General features: G+C 36.1%; 1 protein-coding gene across 2 annotated transcripts in view; it reads right to left on the bottom strand.

Moving 5' to 3' along the window:
• Positions 1–24,127, bottom strand: part of Xrn2 (5'-3' exoribonuclease 2) — a 75,640-nt gene extending 51,513 nt beyond the window's left edge. The window contains exons 1-7 of one of the 2 annotated variants that reach the window (XM_046435110.2): positions 23,952–24,127; positions 4,156–4,283; positions 3,961–4,072; positions 1,995–2,106; positions 1,061–1,119; positions 895–984; positions 7–79 (exon numbers count right to left, since the gene is read on the bottom strand). In XM_046435110.2, the coding sequence (XP_046291066.1) occupies positions 7–79; positions 895–984; positions 1,061–1,119; positions 1,995–2,106; positions 3,961–4,072; positions 4,156–4,283; positions 23,952–24,026 (649 nt within the window). In that variant the 5' untranslated portion in view covers positions 24,027–24,127. Of the gene's footprint in view, positions 1–6; positions 80–894; positions 985–1,060; positions 1,120–1,994; positions 2,107–3,960; positions 4,073–4,155; positions 4,284–23,582; positions 23,699–23,951 lie in introns of those variants that run through there. The other variant, XM_046435121.2, reaches the window with a different exon arrangement.
• Positions 24,128–24,340: the final 213 nt, after the last annotated feature.

Genomic DNA, 24,340 nt, shown 5'->3' with positions numbered 1-24,340 from the left:
TTTTACCTCTTTGTCGTCTAATGTAATCCATGATTTTATGTTCTCCTTCACCAGGAGCACTAGCATCAGATAAAATAACCTATAAAAAAGAAAGTTTTTAATAGGTCATTCTGTTTTCTACCACCAACAAAATCAGAACTAAGAAAAACTGAGATGATTACATTAAGACAGTAATTCTAGTTGGAAAATTTTCTGAATAAGGTGCATATATTAAACACCATATATTATGTGCATATATTACTTAATTAACTTACTACATGGAATGAAAAAGACTGAAATGTCTAGGTAAAACACAGCCTTAGGAAAACTGATAAGTTTACAAGTTCTTATTATTTTCACTACTATTAGAGGATAAAGCACCAAATCTTACAAACCCCAAGAACGATCAATAAAAGATACCAATTAAATACAGCTCACCATTTCTAATTCAAGGAAAACACATTTATGAACCTAAAATTACATAAAAGTTCATTTACAGGGAAAAAAAGTTCATTTACATTTTACTTATGAGAATAGTCATTTTTAAAAGGCAACTCCACAACTTTAATTTGGCTATATTTTAGTATCTAACTACTGAACTTTCTACTTAAAAACTATATTTTTATACACATACATGTTATACATACACACACAACTTTTTAAAAAAAAATTATGAAACCCTTTTTATGGCTCCACAGTGATAGTAAGGGAACAAAATTGGCACTGAGAGAAAATTCAGCTATCTAAAACCTGACCATGCAAGGCACCCCATTTCCAATAACCTTGGATGCTTCTTTTCCCTGATAGTCAATGGGCATTTTATGGAGGGAAAAAGTATAAATAATATCAGTCATATCAAAGTGCAGTCTCAATGATCACTCTCATCTTTTTGAAGTACCAAAATGCGAAACTTACTGTCAAATTTTTCCACCCTGGGTCATTATTTAAACGATCAGCTATGTAATAGCGAAGGCATTTAGCAAGATTGTCCATGAACTCAGTTCCCTAAAATGATAGAAGGAAATAAATTAACCTATCATTTAAGAGTTAGCAATAGCTAGCAAAATATAAGACTACTTACTGGTGTAATACAGTTGCTGTCAAATCTTTCTTTTACTTCTTCTGGAGGAAGAAAGCCACCTGGAGAAAAGAGGCAATGTTTTGTTTCCCCCATAAAAAAGTGAAATAAATTAATCAATATTAAGGCAGAACAACAAGAAAAGTTCAAATACAAAAAAAAAAAAACCATTGTTATCTAAGGAAAATTTTCCTCTTGGGGGTAAGAAAATAAGATTCCTCCCCTGAAATTTAAATTAAGCTTTTCAAAAAACTGTAGAACAACATATGCTATACAAGATATACTATATTGTTACTTAAAACATAAAAATTATGAAGCTCTTATGCACACACACACACCCCTGATTAGGGTTTTAATTTTGATAACAGTTCTTAAGATGATATAGAAAAATAAAACTAAAAATTTGAGTTTATCAGAGCTTTATGTAAGAAATAAAATTATGAGCTAACAGGATATGAAAATCCAATTTTTTCCTCTGTATCTCTGATTAGCTGCTTCTTAATAATATATCCTATAGCATCTTCAAGAAAGAAAACATCTTTAAAACGAAAAACATTCCATCATGAATATAAACAGGTTTTAAGTCTTAATTACAAGCTGTGGTCAAGGTAACTATATTTGCACACTTCCAACAAATTAACGTAAAATGTATTATAACTGCAGGCCTATGACATCTTTTTTCCAACTGTAAAGTATAATTGTCTTGAGTAAATAAATTGTGGCTTTCCTGATCTGTTATCATTGTCTTATATAGCAGACACCAAACAAATCACCCTGCTAAAATCACCAATCATTCCTCACCTCACCCATAGGCCGGCAGGTTAGGAGAGAACCAATTAGCATCACTTAGTCAGTATCTATCTCTGTACCCACTAGGAATTTCAAGGCTTTGTAGAACACCAGTAAAAAGTCCAACATCAAAATATAAATTTTCTACCTTTGGCCAATATTTCTTCCCTGACTCGCTGTTTCTCAACTGCTGCTTCCATTCCTTCTTTTGATGCTCTGAACCTCCGTGAACGCTGCTGGTTCATTTTAGCACGTGGTGCCTGAAAATATTCATTTCATATTCACATAATACTGTTCACAAGTAGATCTGTATATTATTTTCAATCAATCGTTCTTATAAAAAGAGCACACTAAAATGGAAGGTAAGTACCAAGTCTAATAATCTTTTCATGATAAGAGAGCAGATCCTGAAAACTTAAATTTGGACCAAGAATCTCAAAGCAGAGCTTTATCAGATGAGTGAGTGATTTGACAAATGAACAAACATTCTATAAAACCACATAGTTCATACTGCAAAGGGTCACAGCCTAATGCTAATTCTCCTGGGTTAGGGTGCTTCAAGGTAGATAAGACCTAGCCAGAATTAAGAGAGTACTTACTACAGGTCCAGGGTCAGGGAGACCTTTCCTATGTCCAAGACTTAAAAGGAAAGACAATCTCCAAATCAGATTCACAATGTCCCATAAAGCAATAGAGAACTTTTTTCTGACCTGCAGGACCTTAATCTATTTTGTATTTCCCACATTAAGGTTCATAATTACCATCTTCCTTTTCAATACAGCAAGACAATTAGAAAGGGAGCAATGTTTTAACCCAAAGTACTTTTAAATCATTCTAACCAAATGTAACTTAAATCACAGAACAAGCCTAAGTGAAGTGAAATGGACTGTTAAGTTTTTTGAAGTTACTGAGATGAGTTTTGAAGTTGGAAGAACTCTGCAATATTTTGACAACATCTAAGTTTTATAATATTCCTTTAAAAAGTTCTTTCTGTAAAATAAGACTACCTAATATAGTCCTCTCATATAACAAGTTCTATGATCTAAATGTACACTTCAACAAAAAAATGCATGTATACATGCACATATATACATACACATAAATATGCACATATTTTATACTTGACTTAGCAAGAGCATACTGGAGTAAAATTAAAGACTTTCTTCAAGAAGTCTAGCTGAATGTGAATTGGAATATGCTCTTAACAAGATGTATTCCTGTTCTTTTTTCTCCTTACTCCATTGTAACTGCAAGATAAAAAGAAGCTAAGAGTTTTCACTGAGTAAAAAGATCCATAGTAATATTAATTTTCTTGGAGTCAAGTTCTCTGGATTTTCAAAATCATTCTATTAATCACCAGGATGTACTAAATCTAAAAGAAAATTTAGTTGCCTATAGCTAATAAATTTAGGGTTATGATTTACCCTAATTTTCTTATATCTTAATGTATAATTTAGCGGTCATTTATAACCTAACCTACTTGGTATAATTACCATAAGTCAGTAAGATACTCTGCTCTTAAATTACTGAGATTACTGCTCACTGTCCAAACTCCTGAGAGTGGCATGTGAGGCTGTCTTGAATTATTGCTCTACCTCCTTTTTCAATCCAAATTACTTGTAGTTATCCAAATGTATCAGTGTAGTCAAAGGCATGGAAAGTGTGTTAACCCAGCAGCACATTTAAGAATCTGGAAGGTCATCCCTCCTTTCCACAACTCCCACTCATTCCTCAACACAATGGCTACCAATCTCCAATATTCTTCATCCTTAAAGAAATGGGATAAAAGTCGTCTTCTCTATCTCCTAATTTCTATAGCAGCCCTGGCTTCCTCAACACCTTACATGTATTATTGAGTACCTGTAACTAAACTCATTCATGGATCTATATCTCCTTCCTTTTAATGGAAAGTCCTTCAAAAAGAAGGGCATTCACCAATATCCCCAGAATGTCACAGTACCTGGCACAAAATAAGTACTAAAAAATGCCTGAATGAATGACTAAAGCAATAGGCTCTATCAACATGTTTCACTGTTTAGCTGACTTTCATTTTACGCACTGGGAACACAACAAAAATAAAAGGAGGCTTCTAAATTAATTATTTTAGCACTCACCACTCCATCTATTGCCATGTAGAGAAGTCGTCTTGGTCTTACAATATTGAAAAGTCTGTCAATGTACTCAAAAATTGCAACCATCATCTCATCTTCATTTTTTGGTGCTGGTCTATAATGATAAGCAAACAATGTAATATAATGTGGTACTTCCTTTGTGACTTGTGATACCAGCGACAAAAATGAATTACGTACTTGTCTTCAGGATGAGTACAGGGATGGATGATTCCATTCATATCCAAATACAGATTATCAAACTCCACATCATTTGGATTAGGTTTACTGGCATCAACTGGAATCTTGACACCATTGCATTCTTTTGGCTATGAGGAAGTGATAATTAATAGTAGTTTGTTCAGGTCTAAAAATGACAGATCCTAGGCTCAATATAAACCTGTTTCATTTCTGAACTGGAAACAAAACACTTCAAGTAATAAATTATAAGATATTGTCTTATTTTATTCCTTAAAACAAACTGAAGCAGAAAACTCATCCATTGAAAGTACAGGGCTTATAACACAAGTTAATTTTGACAAATGTGGGAGATTTTAATAAAAATTCTCAAATCACTCAAACTGTTCTAAGTGAGAGATCAAGGTATTCATCTTAGAATTAATTTCACCCACATTAATAAGTCCTGTCAATTTTACCTAAAAAATGCCTTTCCATTTCATCTTCTTTTATTCCTACTACCAGGAACATTAGGTTATCATATCCTACCTAAAAGGTCACAACAACCTTCCTATGGATTGCCTCCCCAGGAGACTCTGATTTCCAGCCCACCTGCTATACTATCAGAGTCCTCCTTTTAAAACATAAATTTGCCTGTCTTAATCTTGTCTAATTTGCCAATGATTCCCAAAGCAGGTGCTAACCAATGAGCCTGATCTAGTCTCCTGTCCTGCTGCCATAATGTTGAGGTACACTTGGTCTCTCAAAAAGTTCCTAGGAAATGCTCTTCCATCTCTCAACGCCCTTTCCTAATACATCTCCTTTCCGAAAGGCTTCTTCCTCTCTACCAGCACTCACTTCCTGAAATCTTATTAATTTTCCAAGGTCTAGACTCAGATCAAATGTCATTTACTTTATAATACCTGTACATATCTCAGATTAAATATCACTTTCTTTATAACACCTGTACACTATCTGTGAAGAAATTAACTGCATTTCTTCTCCAAGATTTCCTTAGAATTGTGCTTACTCTCTGTAAGCACAATAGTTGTACAATTAACCTTTTATTCTAACCTAACTACACTGTGATTTCTTCAAAAGGTAAGGCCTACCCACTGTTCAACTGTATTTTTATAAATGGTAGAGTTCCAACAAAAGATTAAGAACATGAGATCCAGTTTTTACTATTATTAATAGAAAGTCGTTCAAAAAATAACAGTTCTTTAAACACATACAAAGCAATCTAGCAAAAAAATACTGTAAACAATTTAAAAGCCCTTCATGTACATGCTACATTATAGATAAACCTCAAAACATTATGTGAAATCAAAGAAACCAATCACAAAAGACTACATATTGTATTGATCCTAATTATATGACAGTATAGACAAATCTATAGACAGAATGTAGATTCATGCTGTTTCAAGGTTCGGGTGAAAGAAAGGTGAGGGAGATGGGAAGTTACTTCTAACAAACACAACATTGCTTTAGTTGTGATCAAAGTGTTTATAATTAGATAACTGTACTACTCTATCAAGTGCATTTCATAATACATAAATTAAATCTTAATAAAGCTATTTTTAGAAGAATAAAAAAACAAAAGTCAGTTTAATTAGGGGAGGAAAAGCCTATCAAAAGAGAATAATAGGGCTGGGTGTGGTGGTGCACGCCTAATTCCAGCAATTCAGGAGACTGAGGCAGGAAGAGCCTAACTTAAAAGCCAGCCTTAGCAATTTATTAAGGCCCTTAGGAACTTAGCAAGACCCTGTCTCAAAATAAAAAATAAAGAAGTAGTTATGCACCCCTGGGTTCAATCCTTGATATCAAACATAAACAAATAAATAAAGACATCAAAAATAACAAGCTAATATGTTCATATACTGGATTGCCAGACAAAAGTGATATTCTAAAAAAAGAGTGAATGGTCATAAATATACTGTTGAGCCAAAAAAGCAAGTCACAAGAGACTACATACAGTATACCATTTACACAAAGTTATGAAATAATATTAGATACTATTCAGGGATGAATACAGAGAAAAGCAAATGAAGTTTAAAAAATGAATTTCAGGAGAGTGATATCTCTTGGAGAAGGAGGAAGGACATGAGATGGAACCTCAATTTGTATTATAATCAGAAGAAAGGTTATGGACAGGAATTTAAGGACAGATCAGAGAAGAAGCTGTTAGCATTTGGTACATAAAGGGCTTGATGAGAAACTGTGTGTGTGTGTACACACGCACATGGGAGGTAGTAAGTGGCAAGGAAAGCAGGAAGACAATTCTTGGCAGTCTATGCAAAAATAAACAAATAAATAAATAGATAGATAGATAGATAGACAGACAGACAGATAGAAAGAAAGAACACCAAACAACCAAGTTCTGTTCAGTCAAGAGGCTATCTACCTCTCTGTCTAACCCCTACACCTCAGAGTTCATATCTTCCTTTCTCCTGTAACAAGCAGCTACCACACTCAGGAAAACCAATACTCATCTTTTGAGCCTCACAAAGTAAGCATTTTATTCCGGGCCATATGATCTCAGATGCAAACTCTAATCTCTGCCTTTGTATTATGAAAGTAGCCAAAACAAGATATATATGAATGTGTGGCTGTGTTCCAATAAAACTTTAGTCACAAAACAGGTCACTGGCAGGCTAATTCATACCCTAGTGCTTACACAGCACTAGGTATTATAGCTCTTCAATGAATACTGAATGTAGCTGCACAAGAATTTCTATCTCCACTACCCAGAAAAAAACACAGTATTGGGAAAGTGGCATGTAAGGATGCCAATCTTGAGAAAAGAAGCCCAATAAGAAAACTGAATATATTTTCCCCTCAAGAGAACTGCAAACACATTCAACACATACTACATAAATTTGGAACTCCTTTTTTCAAGAGATTTTGATGTCAACAAAGGAATAGACTCCTCAAAAACTTTGTCAAATACAGTATCAGCATGCTTCCCGTTGGGTTAAAAAGAGATCCTTAATCAAAGGGCATCTAAAATAAGAGTCACTCTGAATCTTAAAACCAATTAATTTCATATAATAACTTTTCATTACCTTTTGGGGCCTTCAGATGACACACCGAGAACACACTGCAGTTTTTTTTACCCAAGACCATATGAAAAGTTGAACAAAGTAATTGCATATCTATGGTGGAAAACCTGAGGCAGAACCTTCTGTGGACAAGAAAGCACAAGAGATGCCTGAAATATGGGAAATTAGCAGCCTGACTGAAGACAGAGTATAATACCTAAATATGGTAGAGGAGAGATGCTGCTGATGGTGGGAGAAAACAAGAGGGATCCAGGCCCAGAGAGGGAGCTCAAGGGACAGCTTCTGGAAGACCCATCAGAATAGAACCAGTTGGGAGGGTCAACCCCTGCCCTCTCCTCTCCTTCCCATCATGTCCCACTGTCTAAGATAACTTGAGACATGCATTCCCAGAGAATATGGAAGCCTGGGTCAGAAGGAAGAACAATGCCTGACTGACAAACAATTCCATGAAGAAACAGGGAGCATCCCTATCCAGAATGGCTGGGAGTCAAGGTAGCTCTGCCTTAGGAAGAAGCTGACTCCTCCTCTATTTCATGGAAAAAGGAAAAAACACACGTGTCCTAAACCAAAAGTTCAAATATCAATGTATCTATGCACAAACATTCCAAGAAATTAAAATAAAGAAGGTATTTACAGAAAGATAATACATATACATAAATAATGATGTCTATGCAGTAATTTCCCCCCTTATGCACAGGGAGTATGTTCTAAGCTCTCCAATGGATGCCTGAAAGTGTGGATAGTACTGAACACTATACTGTGTTTCATTATTATAGATCCAAATAACTTCCGAACACATTTTTTTTTTCTTTCCTTATTGAGAACTTTCACCTTGGGTTAAAAACAGCATTTTATAGTTAGTTATTCTCTGGCATGTCAAAATTGCTTGCATCACCCTTCTTGTACTCTGGGGCCATTATTAAGTAAACTAAGGGTTACCTGAACAGTGGCAGTGCAATGTGGGATGTATTCTTACACAGCAGCCCCGCCCCCCACCATTCAGTTTCACTTTTCTACGTTTCAGTTACCTGTGGTCAATTTTGGTTCCAAAATGTTTAATAGACAATTCAAGAAACAAGCAATTTTAAAAAACTGCAATAATGCTGCAATAACATATCAATGAGACAACTGATATAACTACTGAGTGACCAACAGGCAGGTAGCATGTACAGAGTAAACACACTAGACAAAGGATGACTCACATTCCAGACTGGATGGTGCAACACTGTGCAAGATTTCATCATACTACTAAGAATACCACACAATATACAAATTATGAAGTTTATTTCCAGAAATTTTCATTAACATTTTAGAACCAGAGCTGACAGCAGGTAACTGAAATCTTGGAAAGGAAAATTGCAAATAAGGAGGACTACTGTATAAAAATACATTTCACAGTTTTTGAAGTAAACCACTAAAATCAATTTCATAAACTCACTGTTACAATCAACTTTATAAACAGAAACTACTGCCAGTAACAGCTGAATAGATGCATTTTTGTTTAGGCCTACATGGGATTTAACAACATCAGAAAAATCATGAATCATGTTTAAGGTTCCAGAGTAATGAGTGTGTCCTACTGATGAGAGTCACATGCCAAACTGTATGACTCATTTTAGATTTCCCTTAAAGCAGCTAGAAACTATAGGAAAGAAATAAGATGTGGGTTGTATTTGGGGAGAAATATACAAACGGCTAATGAAAGTTTCAAATTTTATTATTTTGTCTTAGAAAACAAGACTATAAATTTATGTGTGTGTGTGTGCATGTGTGTGTTTAATTTTGTTTTGCTGTACTAGGAATATAGCCTCACACATGCTAGGCAAGCACTCTCCCCACTAAACTTTATCTTCAGTCCTATACTATACGTTTTAATTTAATTGCCAAATAGGGCATTTGAATACCTGTGATTACTATTTTTTCAAGTTTTGTGTTAGAGCTTCATTATTATACAGTGTTAGTGAAGAAAGACTAATAATTATCACTAACATTTATAGAGCACTTAAAATGTGACAAGCCCTCTTTTATTCCACTTACAAATGCTTATGCTTACAGTTAAGTGGCTTTTCCTAAGTTAACATTGCTATTGGATTGAGGAACTAGGATTTTAATACAGTAGTTTGACCTTAGAATCTGTTATCTTGACCACTATGCTAAACTGATTAACATAATTTCACTAGATTCAATATTATGTGTGCCAAGGACTAACACTAGTACTATGGAGAACACAAAATACGTAAAATGTATAAAAATGATCCTTTCTCTCCAGATATTGAAACATATGGGAGGGATCAACTTGCAACATGAGAGGGAGCAGATCCACTTACCTGCTCCCAGTGAAACTGGTGAAAATTATTTTAAAAACAAAAACATTCCAAACTTTGGGAAATGTTCCTAAGGGAAAACAGTGATCTAATCAAGAAAACCTATGAAAATACTGGAAATTATCTCAATTGCAGAAAAGCACAGCAAAGTTAAACTTAAAGGAACTCTCAAGAATGGTGAAAGCTATAAAAAGTAATTGGGAGGAGATCCATGAGTCTACTGGAAAAATAACCAAGATCACAGGCCAGCTAGTTTACAGAAGAAAATTGGAGAATAAGAGAACTGGAAGGAGCCCTCCAGGATTTAGCAAAAACACTGATCTCAGAAACTAATCCCAAGCCATAATCCAACTTCACTAGTTTGTAGAGAAATTTCTGTTAAATATCAGAGCAATAATAGGGTATGACCAGAACAAAAGGAAGCACTACCTGTGCCACTGTTATCCAAGGGTGACTGTAGGCATACCAAAAATCACACCGCCATAAGAAGCAAAACCAAAGGCATAATAGGGAGAAACAAGTTCACTAAAATAATCCAGCCAGTCAATAAACAAATAAAAGCCCTAGAAGGATTTGAAGGGAGCCCAATACCCAACAGAAATGTTCAGTTTGCAACCAAAAATAATCAGGCGTGCTAAAACCAAGAAAGCATGAATCATACACTGGGAAAAAAAGCAAGAGCAGCTGCCTGTGAGCATGAGCAGATCTTAGACTTAATTGATATTTTAAATTGGCCAGTATTACCTGTAAGCCATTTAGTTAGATACAGAACTAAAGACGACTGAAGACAAAAACAAAGGTATGACGAAAATTCATATTTAATAGAGAATGTCAACAGATTTTAAAATTATATACAAAAAGAACCAAATGGAAAGAGTTAAAAAGTAACTGAAGCTGGGTGCCGTGGCACAACCCTGTGATCCCAGCTACTCAGGAGGCTGAGGCAAGAGGATGAGTCAAAGCCAGCCTCAGTAGATTAGCGAGATACTTATCAACTAAATGAGAACTGTCTCTAAATGAAATACAAAATAGGGATGGGGACGTAGTTCAATGGTCAAGTGCCCGCGTCCCAAGTTCAATCCCTAGTACCCTCCAACAAAAGAATTATACAAGCCAAAAAAACAGAGGAAAAAGAATGAAGAAAAATAAACAGAGCTGAAAAGAAATACAGAACACAATTCAGTGCACCAGTAAAGGAGAAAGAGAAAGGAGTAAAGGGGGAAAACACTCCAAGAAATAACAGCTGAAAACCCCCCAAATTTATTAAAAGAAAATCACTATAATCCAGGAAGCTCTATGAACTCCAAGTAAGATAAACAGAATGAGACCCACAGACACAGAACAGTAAAAATGCTGAAACTAAAATACAAGGAGAAAGTACTGAGAGAGCAAAGGAGCAAATGAAGAGTCACTTAAAAGAGAATCCCCAAAAGATTAATAGCTTCCCAGCAGCTCAGGAGGCCGAGGCAGGAGGATTGTGAGTTCAAAGCCAGCCTCAGCAATTTAGCAAGGCCTTAAGCAACTCGGGGAGACCCTATCTCTAAATAAAATACAAAAAAGGGCTGGGGATGATGCTCAGTGGTTAAGTGCTCCTGGGTTCAATCCCTGGCACCAAAATAAATAAATAAATAAATAAATAAATAACTGACTTGGGGCAAGGATGGGGGTGGGGGTGGGGAGGCCAGAAAGCAGTGGAACGAATGAAGCAAGAAAAAAGAAACAAAAACTGTTAATCTAGAAACTTAGGGGCTGGGGTTGTGGCTCAGTGGTAGAGCACTTGCCTAGAACGTACAAGGCCCTGGGTTTGATCCTCAGCACCACATAAAAATAAGTAAATAAAAATAAAGGTATTTCGTCCAGATACAACTAAAAAATAAATTAAAAAAAAAAAACTTAGGAAAGCTATTATTCAAAACTGAAAGTGAAATAAAAATACTTTTCAGATGAGAGAGAGAAAATATGTTGCCAACAGACTCAACATCTAAGAAATCCTAAAGGAAATTCTTCTGAAAGGAAGTGACCCATATGATAATTCAAATTCAAAGAACTCTAGTAATTTTACACATTTTTCCTCTTTACTTCTCTGAACTAAAAAGAAACTATATAAAATATTATACAATATATTGTTAGGTTTACTAACAAAACGTAATCTATGTGTAATGTGTTCGCCAATAACAGTACAAAAGGAGGTAGAAGGAAGTAAAATTGCTATGGGTAAGGAAATAACTCTAGAGGGTAAACTCTCAACAATGTATTTGCTGGCTTGTAATCTTATTATATATAACATATAACAACAATACCAAAAGAGGGAGTGGAATCAAGCTATGAAGCAGTAAAAGTTCTATAAATTGCTGGATTTAAGCAAATATAAATCTGAAGCTGATTCTAGTAAGTATATATGGTAATTCTAGAGCAATGACTAAAAAACACTCAAAAATCATGAAGAAAATCACTACTGAAATGAGAAAGCTACATCAGAAAATATTCATTCCCTCAACGCAAAAGTAAGTAGGAAGAATAAAAGAAAAATGACTGAGATAGAGTAAACAAAAAGCAATATGGCAGATGTAAAACCAACTATATCAGTAATTACACTGTGTGAATGAATTAAATAATCCAACAAAATCGCGTAAAATCAAAATGGATTTAAAAAATGACCCAACTACATATTTTCTACAGACCATACTCTTGAAATTCAAAAACTGGAAGTAAAAGTAAATGGATGGGGGATGGGGATATAGCTCAGTTGGTAGAATGCTTGCCTCTCATGCAGAAGGGCCTGGGTTTAATCCCCAGCACCCCGCCCGCCCACACACACACACAAAGAAAGTAAGAAAGTAAATGGATGGGAAAAGTTAATTATGCAAAGAGCAACCAAGAGAACTCTGAAATGGCTATACTGAGATCAGATAAAACAAACTTTAAAACAAAACTGTTACTAGAGATCATGAAGGAAATACTATAATGATAAAAAGACAACCCATCATGAAAAAGATAACGGAAATATTTCTGTAACTAATAACAGTGAACCAAAACATGAAATAAAAAATAAATGAATGTGACAATTCAATAAATAACAGCTGAAGACAATAATCCACTATGGATATGGGTAGCACAATGATACAGAAAATCAATATGGAAACAAATGACTTGAACAACATCAAAAACTAGACCTAACAGACATCTATCTACAGAACAATGTACATTCAAGTGCACAAGAGACAGTCTCTCAATTTAAAAGCGTAAAAATAAGAAATTATATTCTCCAACCACAATGAAATTAAATTAAGAAAATCAACAGAAGGAAATCTGATAAATTCACAAATATGTGGAAGTTAAATAACATACTCCTAAATAGCCAACAGGTCAAAAAAGAAATCAAAAGGGAAATAAAAAATTACTTTGAGATCAGTGAAAACGAAGACACATATACCAACACTTATGGGATAAATCTAAATTCCAAAGGGAAATTTATAGCTGCAAAGGCCTAAATTAAGAACTATCTCAGCCAGGAGCAATGGCATATGCCTGTAATTGCAACCACTCAGGAAGCTGAGGCAAAAAGATCTGAACTTTGAGTCCAGCCTGTGTAAATTAGAAAGACCCTGTCTTAAAATAAAAAGAAAGAAGTAAAAAAAAAGGGCTGAAGGCTCAGTGATAGAGTACCCCCAGCTTCAATTCCCAGTACCACCAAAACAAAACAAAACCCTCAAATCAATGTCCTAACCCTTCTATTTTAAGATATCAAATAAGGAATAAAAGGAATAAACTAAACCTAAATGAAACAGAACAAATAAAATCAAGATTAGAGCAGTAATTAATAAAACAACTTTTAAAAAGAGAATATCAATGAACCAAAAACTAGTTCTCTAAAAAGAATAAAACTTCAAGACAGAGATGCCCTCTTTCACCACTCTGTTTAACATAGTTCTTCAAACTCTAGTCAGAACAATCAGACAGATGAAAGAAATTAAAGGGATACACATAGGAAAAAAAGAACTCAAACCATCACTATTTGCAGATGACATGATTCTAGAGGATCCAAGAAATTCCACAAGAAAACTTCTATAACTAATAAATGAATTCAGCAAAGTAGCAGGATATAAAATCAACACCCACAAATCAAAGGCATTTCTGTACATCAGTGACAAATCCTCTGAAAGAGAAACTAGGAAAACTACCTCATTTACAATAGCCTCAAAAATAAATAAATAAATAAAATACTTGGGAATCGATGAAAGAGGTTAAAGACCTCTACAATGAAAAATACAGAATGCTAAAGAAAAAAATTTTTAAAAGACCTTAAAAGATGGAAAGATCTCCCTTGTTCCTAGATAGGCAGAACTAATATTGTCAAAATCAAAAGCAATATACAGATTTAATGCAATTCCAATCAAAATCCCAATGGCATTCCTCATAGAAATAGAAAAAGCATCCATGAAATTCACCTGGAAAAATAAAGAGACCCAGAATACCCAAAGCAATCCTCGGCAAGAAGAGTGAAGCAGGTAGCATCACTATACCAGACCTTAAACTATACTACAGAGCAATAGTAACAAAAACAGCATGGTATTGGCACCAAAACAGACTGGTAGACCAATAGTACAGAATAGGGGACACACAGACTAATCCACAAAATTACAATTATCTTATATTAGACAAAGGCACCAAAAACATACTTTGGAGAAAAGATAGCCTCTTCAACAAATGGTGCTGGGAAAACTGAAAATCCACATGCAACAAAATGAAATTAAACCCCCATCTCTCACCATGCACAAAAATTCAACTCAAAGTGGATCAAGGACCTAGGAATTAAGACCAGAGACCCTGAGCCTAATAGAAGAAAAAGTAGGCCCAAATCTTCATCATGTCGGATTAGGTCTCAACTTCTTTAACAAGACTCCTAAAGTGAAAAAAATAAAATCAAGAATCAATAAATGGATGGATTCAAACTGAAAAGCTTCTTCTCAGAAAAAGAAACAATCAGTGAAGTGAAGAGAGAGCATACAGAATGGGAGCAAATTTTTACCATACTCACATCAGATAGAGCACTAATCTCTAGCATATAATATATAGATTCTACATATTAGAGACCATATCTTCTATGAATATGAATACAAAAATCCTTGACAAAATTGCCAACCTTCCAGCTCAAAAAACTTACCACCAAAAAAACAAATAACTCAATCAATAATTGGGCTAAGGAACTGAACAGATACTTCTCAGAAGATTATATAATCAATCAACAAATAAATGAAAAAATGTTAAATATCTCTAGCAATTAGAGAAATGCAAATCAAAACTACTCTATGATTTTATCTTACTCCAGTCAGAATGGCAGCTATTAAGAATACAAACAAAATAAGTGTTGGTGAGATATGAATTACAGTGGATGGGGTAGAGAGAGAAGATGGGAGGGGAGGGAGGGAGGATGGTAGAGGATAGGAAAGGTAGCAGAATACAACAGTTACTAATAGGGCATTATGTAAAAATGTGGATGTGTAACCGATGTGATTCTGCAATCTGTATTTGGGGTAAAATTGGGAGTTCATAACCAACTTGAATCTAATGTATGAAATATGATATGTCAAGAGCTTTATAATGTTTTGAACAACCAATAAAAAAAATTAAAAAAAAAAAAAAAGTGTTGGTGAGGATGTGGGGGAAAAGGCACTCATACATTGCTGGTGGGACTGCAAACTGGTGCAACCAATATGGAAAGCAGTATGGAGATTCCTTGGAAAACTTGGAATGGAACCACCATTTGATCCAGCTATCCCACTCCTCAATTTATACCCAAAGGACTTAAAAACAACCACCATTTGATCCAGCTATCCCACTCCTCAATTTATACCCAAAGGACTTAAAAACAATATACTATAGTGACACAGCCACATCAATGTTTATAGTAGCACAATTCACAATTGATAAATTGTGGAACTAACCTAGATGCCCTCCAATGGATGAACGGATAAAGAAACTAAACTGTGGTATAAATACACAATGAAATATTACTTAGCTTTAAAAGAGAATAAATCATGGCATTTTCAGGTAAATGGATGGATTTGGAGAATATCATGCTAAGCAAAGTAAGCCAATCCACAAAAACCAAAGGCCAGATGTTTCTCTTATAAATGGATGCTGATCAATAATGGGGGTGGGGGGGGGTGGAGGAACTTGGATTGGGCAAAGGGGAGGGTCGGGAGGGGACATGGATGGAGGAAAGATGGTGGAATGAGATGAACATCATTACCCTAGGTAATGTATAACATGTATGACTGCAAATATGGTGCAATGCTACATCATGTACAATCAGAGAAATAAAAAATTGTGCTCTATATGTGTAATATGAATTGTAATGCACTCTACTGTCATATATAACTAATTAAAATCTAAAAAGGAAATTTTGTGGTATATATACACAATGGGACATCACTCAGCATTGAAAAAGAATAAAATCACGGCATTTGCAGGTAAATGGATGGAGTTGGAGCATATAATGCTAAGTAAGCCAATCCCCCCAAAAACCCAAAGATCTAATGTTTTCTCTGATATGTGGATGCTGATCCATAATGGGGTGGCAGGGGAATCATGGGAGAAATGGAGGAACTTTTTAGGGCAAAGGGGAGGGAGGGGATGGGGGTAGAAAAGATGGTAAAATGAGATGAACATCATTATCCTAAGTACATGTATGAAGATACGGAACGGTGTGACTCTACTTTGTGTACAACCAGAGAAATGAAAAATTGTGCTCCATATGTGTACTATGAATTGAAATGCATTCTACTGCCATGCATAACTAATTAGAATAAATAAATTTTTTAAAAATTAAAATAAAAGTACAGATCTGGAAAAAATAATAAAAAGAATAAAACTAACAAATCTTTAGTGAGTCTGACCAAGAAGAAAGCAAAAATTCACATTACTAGAATCAGACACAGAACTGAGTACATTATTGCCAACCTTCCAGAAACAAAAAGAATTATTTAAAAAATTATTATATATAATCATACATCAAAAAATTACATAAAATCCAGGCCCAGATGGTTCTGAATTTTAACAAACACACAAAGGAATAAATTCATGCCAATTCTTCACAAACTCTTTCAACACTTCTGAACTCTCTCTCTCTTTTTTTTTTTGGTACCAGAGATTGAACCCAGGGGTACTTTACCACAGAGCCACATCCCCAGCCCTTTTTATATTTGGAGACAGAGTCTCACTAAGTTGCTTAGGGCCTCCTTAAGTTACTGAAGCTGGCTTTGAACTTGTGATCCTCCTGCCTCAGCCTACAGAGCTGCTGGAATTATAGGCATGCACCACCACACCTGGCTTTCTAAATCATTTTAAGGCTTCTATTACTCTGATACAAAACCAGACAAAGGCATAACAAAAGTAGATAAGAAAGAATTATAGACATATCTTCTATGAATATGAATACAAAAATCCTTGACAAAATACTAGCAATTCAAAGACAGCAATATATAAAAGAATTATACACCAATTATACACCAAGACCAAGTGGGATTTATCCCAAGTATACAAAGTTGGTTTAATATCCAAAATGAAATTAATGCAATACAGCACACTAGTAAAGTATAAGGAAAAAAATGACATAATCATCTCAATACACATAGAAAAAAGTATTTGATAAAATCCAATACTCTTTCATGATTGAAAAGAAAAACCACTCAGCAATGTATGTGAAGCTCCTCAATAGAAAGGGCATCTAACCCAAAACCCTCAGTTAACATCATACTTAATGGTAATCTGGATGCTTTATTTTTAAGACCTGGAACAAGACAAGGATGCCTGGTCTTGCTACTCCTAGTCCACATTCTAGTAAGGTAAATGGGCAAGAAAAAGAAATAAAAGGCATCCATGTTGGAAAGGAAATAAAAATATACTTGCAGATGATATGATTTTTGTCAACCGAAAATCCTAAAGTCCACTAGAAAACTTTCAGAAGCAATTTGAATTCAACAAGGTTGTAGGAAATAAGGTCAATATATAAAAATCAACTGAATTTCTATAAATTTGCAGTGAACATTCAAAAAAATTCTATTCACAATAGTATTCAAAGAAGGAAAAATTTTAACAAAAAAATGCAAATCCTATATTCTAGAAAGTACAAAACATTGTTGAATTAAATCAAAGAAGTTCTAAATAAAGGGAAAATATCCTACATTCATGAACACAAGACTCTACATTAAGATCACAATACTCCCCAAACTGATTCACAAATTTAATGAACTCCTTATCAGAATCTCCCTAACTTTTCTATATAAACTGACAAACTCATTTTAAAATTCAAACAGAATTGCAAGGGAAAGAGAATAGTTAATATAATCCTAAAAAAGAAGAAAAAAATAAAAATATTTCTATCTCCTGACTTCAAAACTTACTACAAAGTGACCATAAATCAAAACAGTGTGGCACGAGGTTAACATATAGATCATTGCAGTACAATTTAGGGTCCAGAAATAAACCAATATCCCTTTGGTCAAATGACTTTTTATAAAGGTATCAAGACCACCGAATAGGGGAAAAAACAGTCTTTTCAAGAAATGGTGTGGGACAATAAGCCACATGCAAAAGAATAAAGTTGAACCCTTATCCCATGAACCTAAATTTAAGAGCTATACTACTATAAAACTCTTAGATGAAAACTTTGTTACCTTAGATTTGGCAATAGATTTTTAGATATGTCACCAAAAGCCTAAACAATAAAAGAAAAAATATATTAACTGACTTCATCACCAAAATTTAAAAGGTGGAAGCCAACTCACAGAAGGGGAGAAAACACTGCAAATCATATATCCAGAAAGGGTCTTACATACAGAAGGAAACAAATATTCTCTCTCACCCAGTCCATTCCTCAAAAGAAAGAAAAGAAAAAGAAACAAATGGCATAAGCATATAAAAAGATGTTCCATATCATTAGTCATCAGGGAATTGTAAGTCAAACTACAACATATCATTTCACACACCCACTAGGAAGGCTAGAATCAAAATGTCAGTTAACAAGTGTCTGCAAGAGCATGACAGTTCTCTGGTGGCCTTAGACCAATATATTCCACTCCCAAACCACCTGCTCTGCCCCCACTTTTTCTTGCTTATGAGGTCTCAAAGTAACTGCAAAATGTATGTACTGGGAATGCAATATCCTAAAACAGGAAAGAACTGGCTGAAACTGCCAAGGCTTTTCCTGTCCCTCCCAAGGAATGGAACATCTTGAGATAGTGAGAACTGACAGGGACAGTCTTGGCTTTGTTCCTCTTTTCCCCCAGAAGCCAGATGCCAAAGTTTTTTTGCACAGTGAGTCACATCACCCCAGAGGTATATAACCCAGGTTGTCTGCCTTTAGGTGGTCCCTCAGCTGCATTGAATGTAGGGCAGCTGAGATTTCATTTGCCCTAGGCAGTTTTCCTGAGTCTTGGGGAATCATCCCACAATGAATCAACATCAAAATTTAAGCCTCTCTTGTACCTTAATGCCTGTCTGTAAATAATAAATCTGCTTCATGTGACTTATTATATAGGATGTTCTATTCCACCAGACTCAAGTAAGCTGGTAACCACTACATAGTATAACTGCTACACACCAAGAATGTGGAAAAATTGGAACCCTTATATACTGTTGGAAGGAATGAATGTAAAATGGTGCAACCACTTTGAAAAACAGTCTGAAAGTTCTTCAGATGATTGAACACAGACTTTCCACATGACCCAGGAAATCTACTCTTAGGTATATATACACAATGAAATGGAAACACGCCCATAATTGTGGCACATAGTTTAAACAACCTCTAGAAGGTAATTTATAACACTCCACAGAAAGAGAAGCAAAGTCTGAAATCAATGACCTCAGCTTGAAAACCAAACTAAATCCAAAGTGAATATAACAAGGAAATAAAAATAACACCAGAAGTCAAAGAAATAAAAAAAAACAGGAAAACAATAAAGAAAAATTGACAAAACAAAAACTAGTTATTTGAGAAACAGTCTAGTCAGACTGAAAATGGGACAAAAAAGAGAGAAGACAAAATTACCTGAAATGATGCTCAGTGTCCCCTGTCATTGGGGAAATGCAAGTTTAAAACCACAATAAGGGCTGGGATTGTGGCTTAGCAGTAGAATACTCACCCAGCACATGCGAGGACCTGGGTTCAATCCTCAGCACCACATAAAAATAAATAAATAAAATAAAACCACAATAAGCTAACACCATACTGGAATATCTAAAACTAGAAACAGCAACTGTTACACCCAGTGTTGGCAAGGAAGTAAAGCAACTGGAACTTCCATGTGTTGTTCATGTCAAAGTAAAATGGCATAACCAATTTGGAAAAAGAGTCTGGTAGGTTTTTAAATAATCATATATCTACCATACAACTCAATTATTTCACTCTTAGTCCCCCCCCCCAAGGAAACAAAAGCACATGTCTACACAAAGACTCGTATGCAGATATTCACAAATAGATATTTGCCTATAAAAATAGACAAACTGGAAACAATAAATGCTCATCAATCGAAAAATAAATAATCAAAATGTAATATATTCACAGCCTAGAATACTATCCAAAAATAAAAAGAAATGAACTACTGATACATGTAACAACATGAGCAAATCTCAAAATACTTAATGCTACATGAAAGTGAGTAAACCAGGTAAAAAAAGAGTATATGCTATATACCACTTATACAAAATTTTAGATAATGAAAACTTATCTGTGTAAGGTCAGAAAACAAATCAATGATCGACAAAAAATGGGCCACAAGGAGGGTAGAGAGGAATCGCAGAGGAACAGAAGGAATGTTTTAGAGATGATGTTTGCTGTCTTGATTGTGGTTATGATTTCATGTATACATACATTATACTAAATTGTATGTACACTTTAATATGTATTTATTTTATGTCAATTATACTTCAATAAAGCTGCAAAAGGAGGAAAGGGGAGAGCTATAGAAGGAGAGACAGAAGAGGAAAAATCTGATTAGGAGGACCAATATCCAGAGTTTGGTAAGGGACATTAAAGGTCTAGAAATAATCAAAGAGCATTCCCTAAAACTGAAGAACACAAGACTCCAGACTCAAAGATTTTTCCAAGTACTGACCAAAACGAATTTAAATTTTAAATGAAATCTGTACCTAGGTACATAATCATGAAAGTTTAAAATTCAGAAAATGGCAGGTGCGGTAGTGCATGCCTACAGTCCCAACTACTTGGGAAGCTGAGGCAGGAGAATTGCTTGAACCCTGGAGTTGGAGGCCAACCTGGACAACAGAGAGATGCCATCTAAAATAAATAAATAAATAAAGTAGCAGGGTGCAGTGCAGCAGGTCTGTAATCCCAGCAATTTGGGAGCTGAGGCAAGACATCGAAAGTTCAAGGCCAACTTCAGCAATTTAGCAAGATCCTAGGTGACTTGGACACTACTACATCAATGTTCATAGCAGCACAATTCACAATAGCAAGACTGTGGAACCAACCTAGATGTCCTGCAATAGACGAATGGATAAAAAAAATGTGGCATTTATACACAATGGAGTATTACTCTGCATTAAAAAATGACAAAATCATAGAATTTGCAGGGAAATGGATGGCATTAGAGCAGATTATGCTAAGTGAAGCTAGCCAATCCCTAAAAAACAAATGCCAAATGTCTTCTTTGATATAAGGAGAGTAACTAAGAACAGAGTAGGGAGGAAGAGCATGAGAAGGAGATTAACATTAAACAGGGATGAGAGGTGGGAGGGAAAGGGAGAGAGAAGGGAAATTGCACGGAAATGGAAGGAGACCCTCAGGGTTATACAAAATTACATACAAGAGGAAGTGAGGGGAAAGGGAAAAAAAAAAAAACAAACAAGGGGGAGAAATGAATTACAGTAGATGGGGTAGAGAGAGAAGAGGGGAGGGGAGGGGAGAGGGGATAGTAGAGGATAGGAAAGGTAGAATACAACAGTTACTAATATGGCATTATGTAAAAATGTGGATGTGTAACCGATGTGATTCTGCAATCTGTATACGGGGTAAAAATGGGAGTTCATAACCCACTTGAATCTAAAGTATGAAATATGATATGTCAAGAGCTTTGTAATGTTTTGAACAACCAATAAAAAAAAAAAAAAAAAAAAAGAGCTGGGGATGTAGCTTAATAGTAGAGCATCCCTGGTTTCAATCCCCAGTACCTCCGACCCCCCACAACCCCCCCCTCCAAAAAACTCAAATCATATAAAATTCAGAAAGAAAAATTGATCAAAAGAGAATGAAAGCTGAAGTGCACAAAAATTAAGAACATGGCCTTCCTGGTTTTCACACACTGGCTCTGACATCTATTAGTTGAGTGATCTTAAATATGTTACTCATCCCTTCTATTTCCATTTTCTTACCCTTGTTATAGGTAGTAGCAGTAGTCATGTAGTTGTTATAAGGATCTAACAAGTTAATATCTAGAAAGTGCTCAGAATAGTACCTGGTTTATGGTAAATGCTACATAAGCGTTGGTTAAATAAATAAAAATCACTTTAACATTGAACTTGTTATCAGCGATATTGAATGACAAAAGAATAATGCTTTTAAAGTTTTGAGGAAAACTAGTTTTCAAACTTGAACTCTATACCCAGCTTATGATCATTCACATGTATGGGATAGAATGGAGATATGTGGGGCACTACATTGACAGAAAAATCACATCCTACAACAGCTTTTCCTAAGAATCAATTGAGAATAAAAACCAAGAAAGGATTTAATCCAGCAAAGAGAGATAATCCAGAAAACAGTACCTTCCACTGAAAATTTCAGGAAGCAGCTTTCCAGCAAGCCTATAGAAAAACTAATGTGAAAGCAACAGAAATAAAACTCCAAACTTCTTTTCCAAGAAAAAGGATTTGAGTGAAAGCAAAAAACAAAAGAACTTTTGGGTGAAAAAGATGTAAAGTGGAAAAAAAGAAAGGCAGCACTATGAAAAAGACAAAAGGAGCATAAAAACAGAATCACAGTACACAACGTGAATCTGCAGTAACAACAATCAATGGTACAATCAGATCTCTCAGCTTTTAGAAACAAACTTTTATAGCTAAAGTCAAAAATGAAAAAGTGCTGCTGACAAACTTGAAATATTAATCTTAGAAACCAACAACTCAAGGGATACTTTACACAGGCGATGGACTTTTTGTTTTTAAGATGTATTACCTGAAGTTACAAAGTTTGCCAACAAAAGAAATAAAGATAGTGCTTTACTACATTAGGAGGATGGGAAGGAGGGCTGAATAAGTAACTAAATCCTCTCCTATCCTTGGCCAGAACTAATTAGAAATAGCTAAAACTGAAAAATTAAGTATAAACAAACTGAGACAGTTACATGTCTGCCTCGGGAGAGGACAGGATGGGAAACATAGAACAAGGAACTGTTTTGTTGTTGTTATTTTAGCCCACGGGAATGTAAAGTATGATAAAAGTTTTACAAAGGGAACAAGCTTTTAGTTTAGCAGTTTCTCTTTTGGGGGTGAGGGGGAAACAAACACAAGAAATACTGAGAATGTCACCAAAACAAGGCTTTTAGTTTCTACCGGGTTAGAAGCTAAGAAAGTAAAAATCAAGATCTCAGCAATATAAGAAAAAGAAATTCACAGCAACAGGCAGGTGCTGACTTCAAAAACCAGGAACGGGAGGAGATAACCGTGACCCTGAACCTTCCCAGTCCATAAATTCTAAATAAGTACAAAATCGAACTCGGACAGAATCGCTAAACACAGAACTCAAGAAAGGCCCAGAATCCACCGACATATTAACAAACTAACAACAAAAAAATGTGTTGTTCGAGTGCATCTAAGAGTCTTGAAAACGTCAACAAGCAAGCTGTCCAGTAGCAGACACACACCGAGAAAGCGGCACTTATAAAACCTCTGTCTCCTCCTAGATCTTTCTCACATGCTTCTTTTCGCCTAAGATTTAACAACAGAAACAAATGGCCTCTCTCGGATAGTAAATAACAAGAAGATCATTGACAGAATTACTTTAAAGGTTGTTAAAAGCAAGAATCGGCATCCGCGCAACCCTTACCAATGACAAGCGTGGCTCAACAGCTTTTGAGCCTGTAGAGCCTCCACAGAGACCCAAAATGCGCGGTCCCGGGAGGAAACAAAGCCGTGGGCGGAGCCTTCCGGTGCCGGGAAAAGCGGACAGGGGAGGAGCGGCCCTCCCGCGAGTTCTGACCCAGCTCCGCCCCCGCCCCTCTCGGGCTGTTCCCAGGGATCCCGAATCCCTGAGCCCGCGACCAACCGCGCGTCAGACAGCGGCTGCCCGCGGAGCTGGCAGGGTGGCACGAGCTCCGGAGGGCTGCTCCCGGCCAGGCGGCTGGACCCGCGGGCCGCGGCCTAGAGAAACCAAGTCTTCGGGTTCCACCGCGGCGGCCGCTTGGCGCCTGCTCACCTTCTCTTCCACGCAGTTGACAATGATGGAAGGGTACTTGCGGCTGAGCCAGCGGAAGAACGCTGGGACTCCCATAGCAGCAGCGCACCTGGAGTCAGCGGCTGGGCCAGCGGACCAGCGTAACCAGAGAGACAGGAGCGGCAGCCGCGGGCACCGGCACTTCCTCCCACGTGCGCGCCGGGGACCGGAAGTGACGTCACTGCACCGCGCCGAGGAAGCCGGGAAGGGGACTCAGCTAGGTGAAGGAGCTGACGGGCTCTCTTGGTAATGGCGGTTTTGGGAGGCCGGATTCGGTGGCGGACGAGGTGGTGTGAAGACTGCGGCTAGCTTCGCTTCTCGAGCTTGTTCTTGGTGTTCGCTGCCCGGGAAAGCGAGGTCTAGCTCCTCTG

This window comes from Marmota monax, unplaced genomic scaffold (genome assembly GCF_021218885.2).
Source record: "Marmota monax isolate L192 unplaced genomic scaffold, Marmota_monax_Labrador192_F-V1.1 WCK01_AAM20220418_F8-fsc00005, whole genome shotgun sequence".
Lineage (NCBI taxonomy): Eukaryota > Metazoa > Chordata > Mammalia > Rodentia > Sciuridae > Marmota > Marmota monax.
This window is presented reverse-complemented; position numbering and strand designations above follow the sequence as displayed.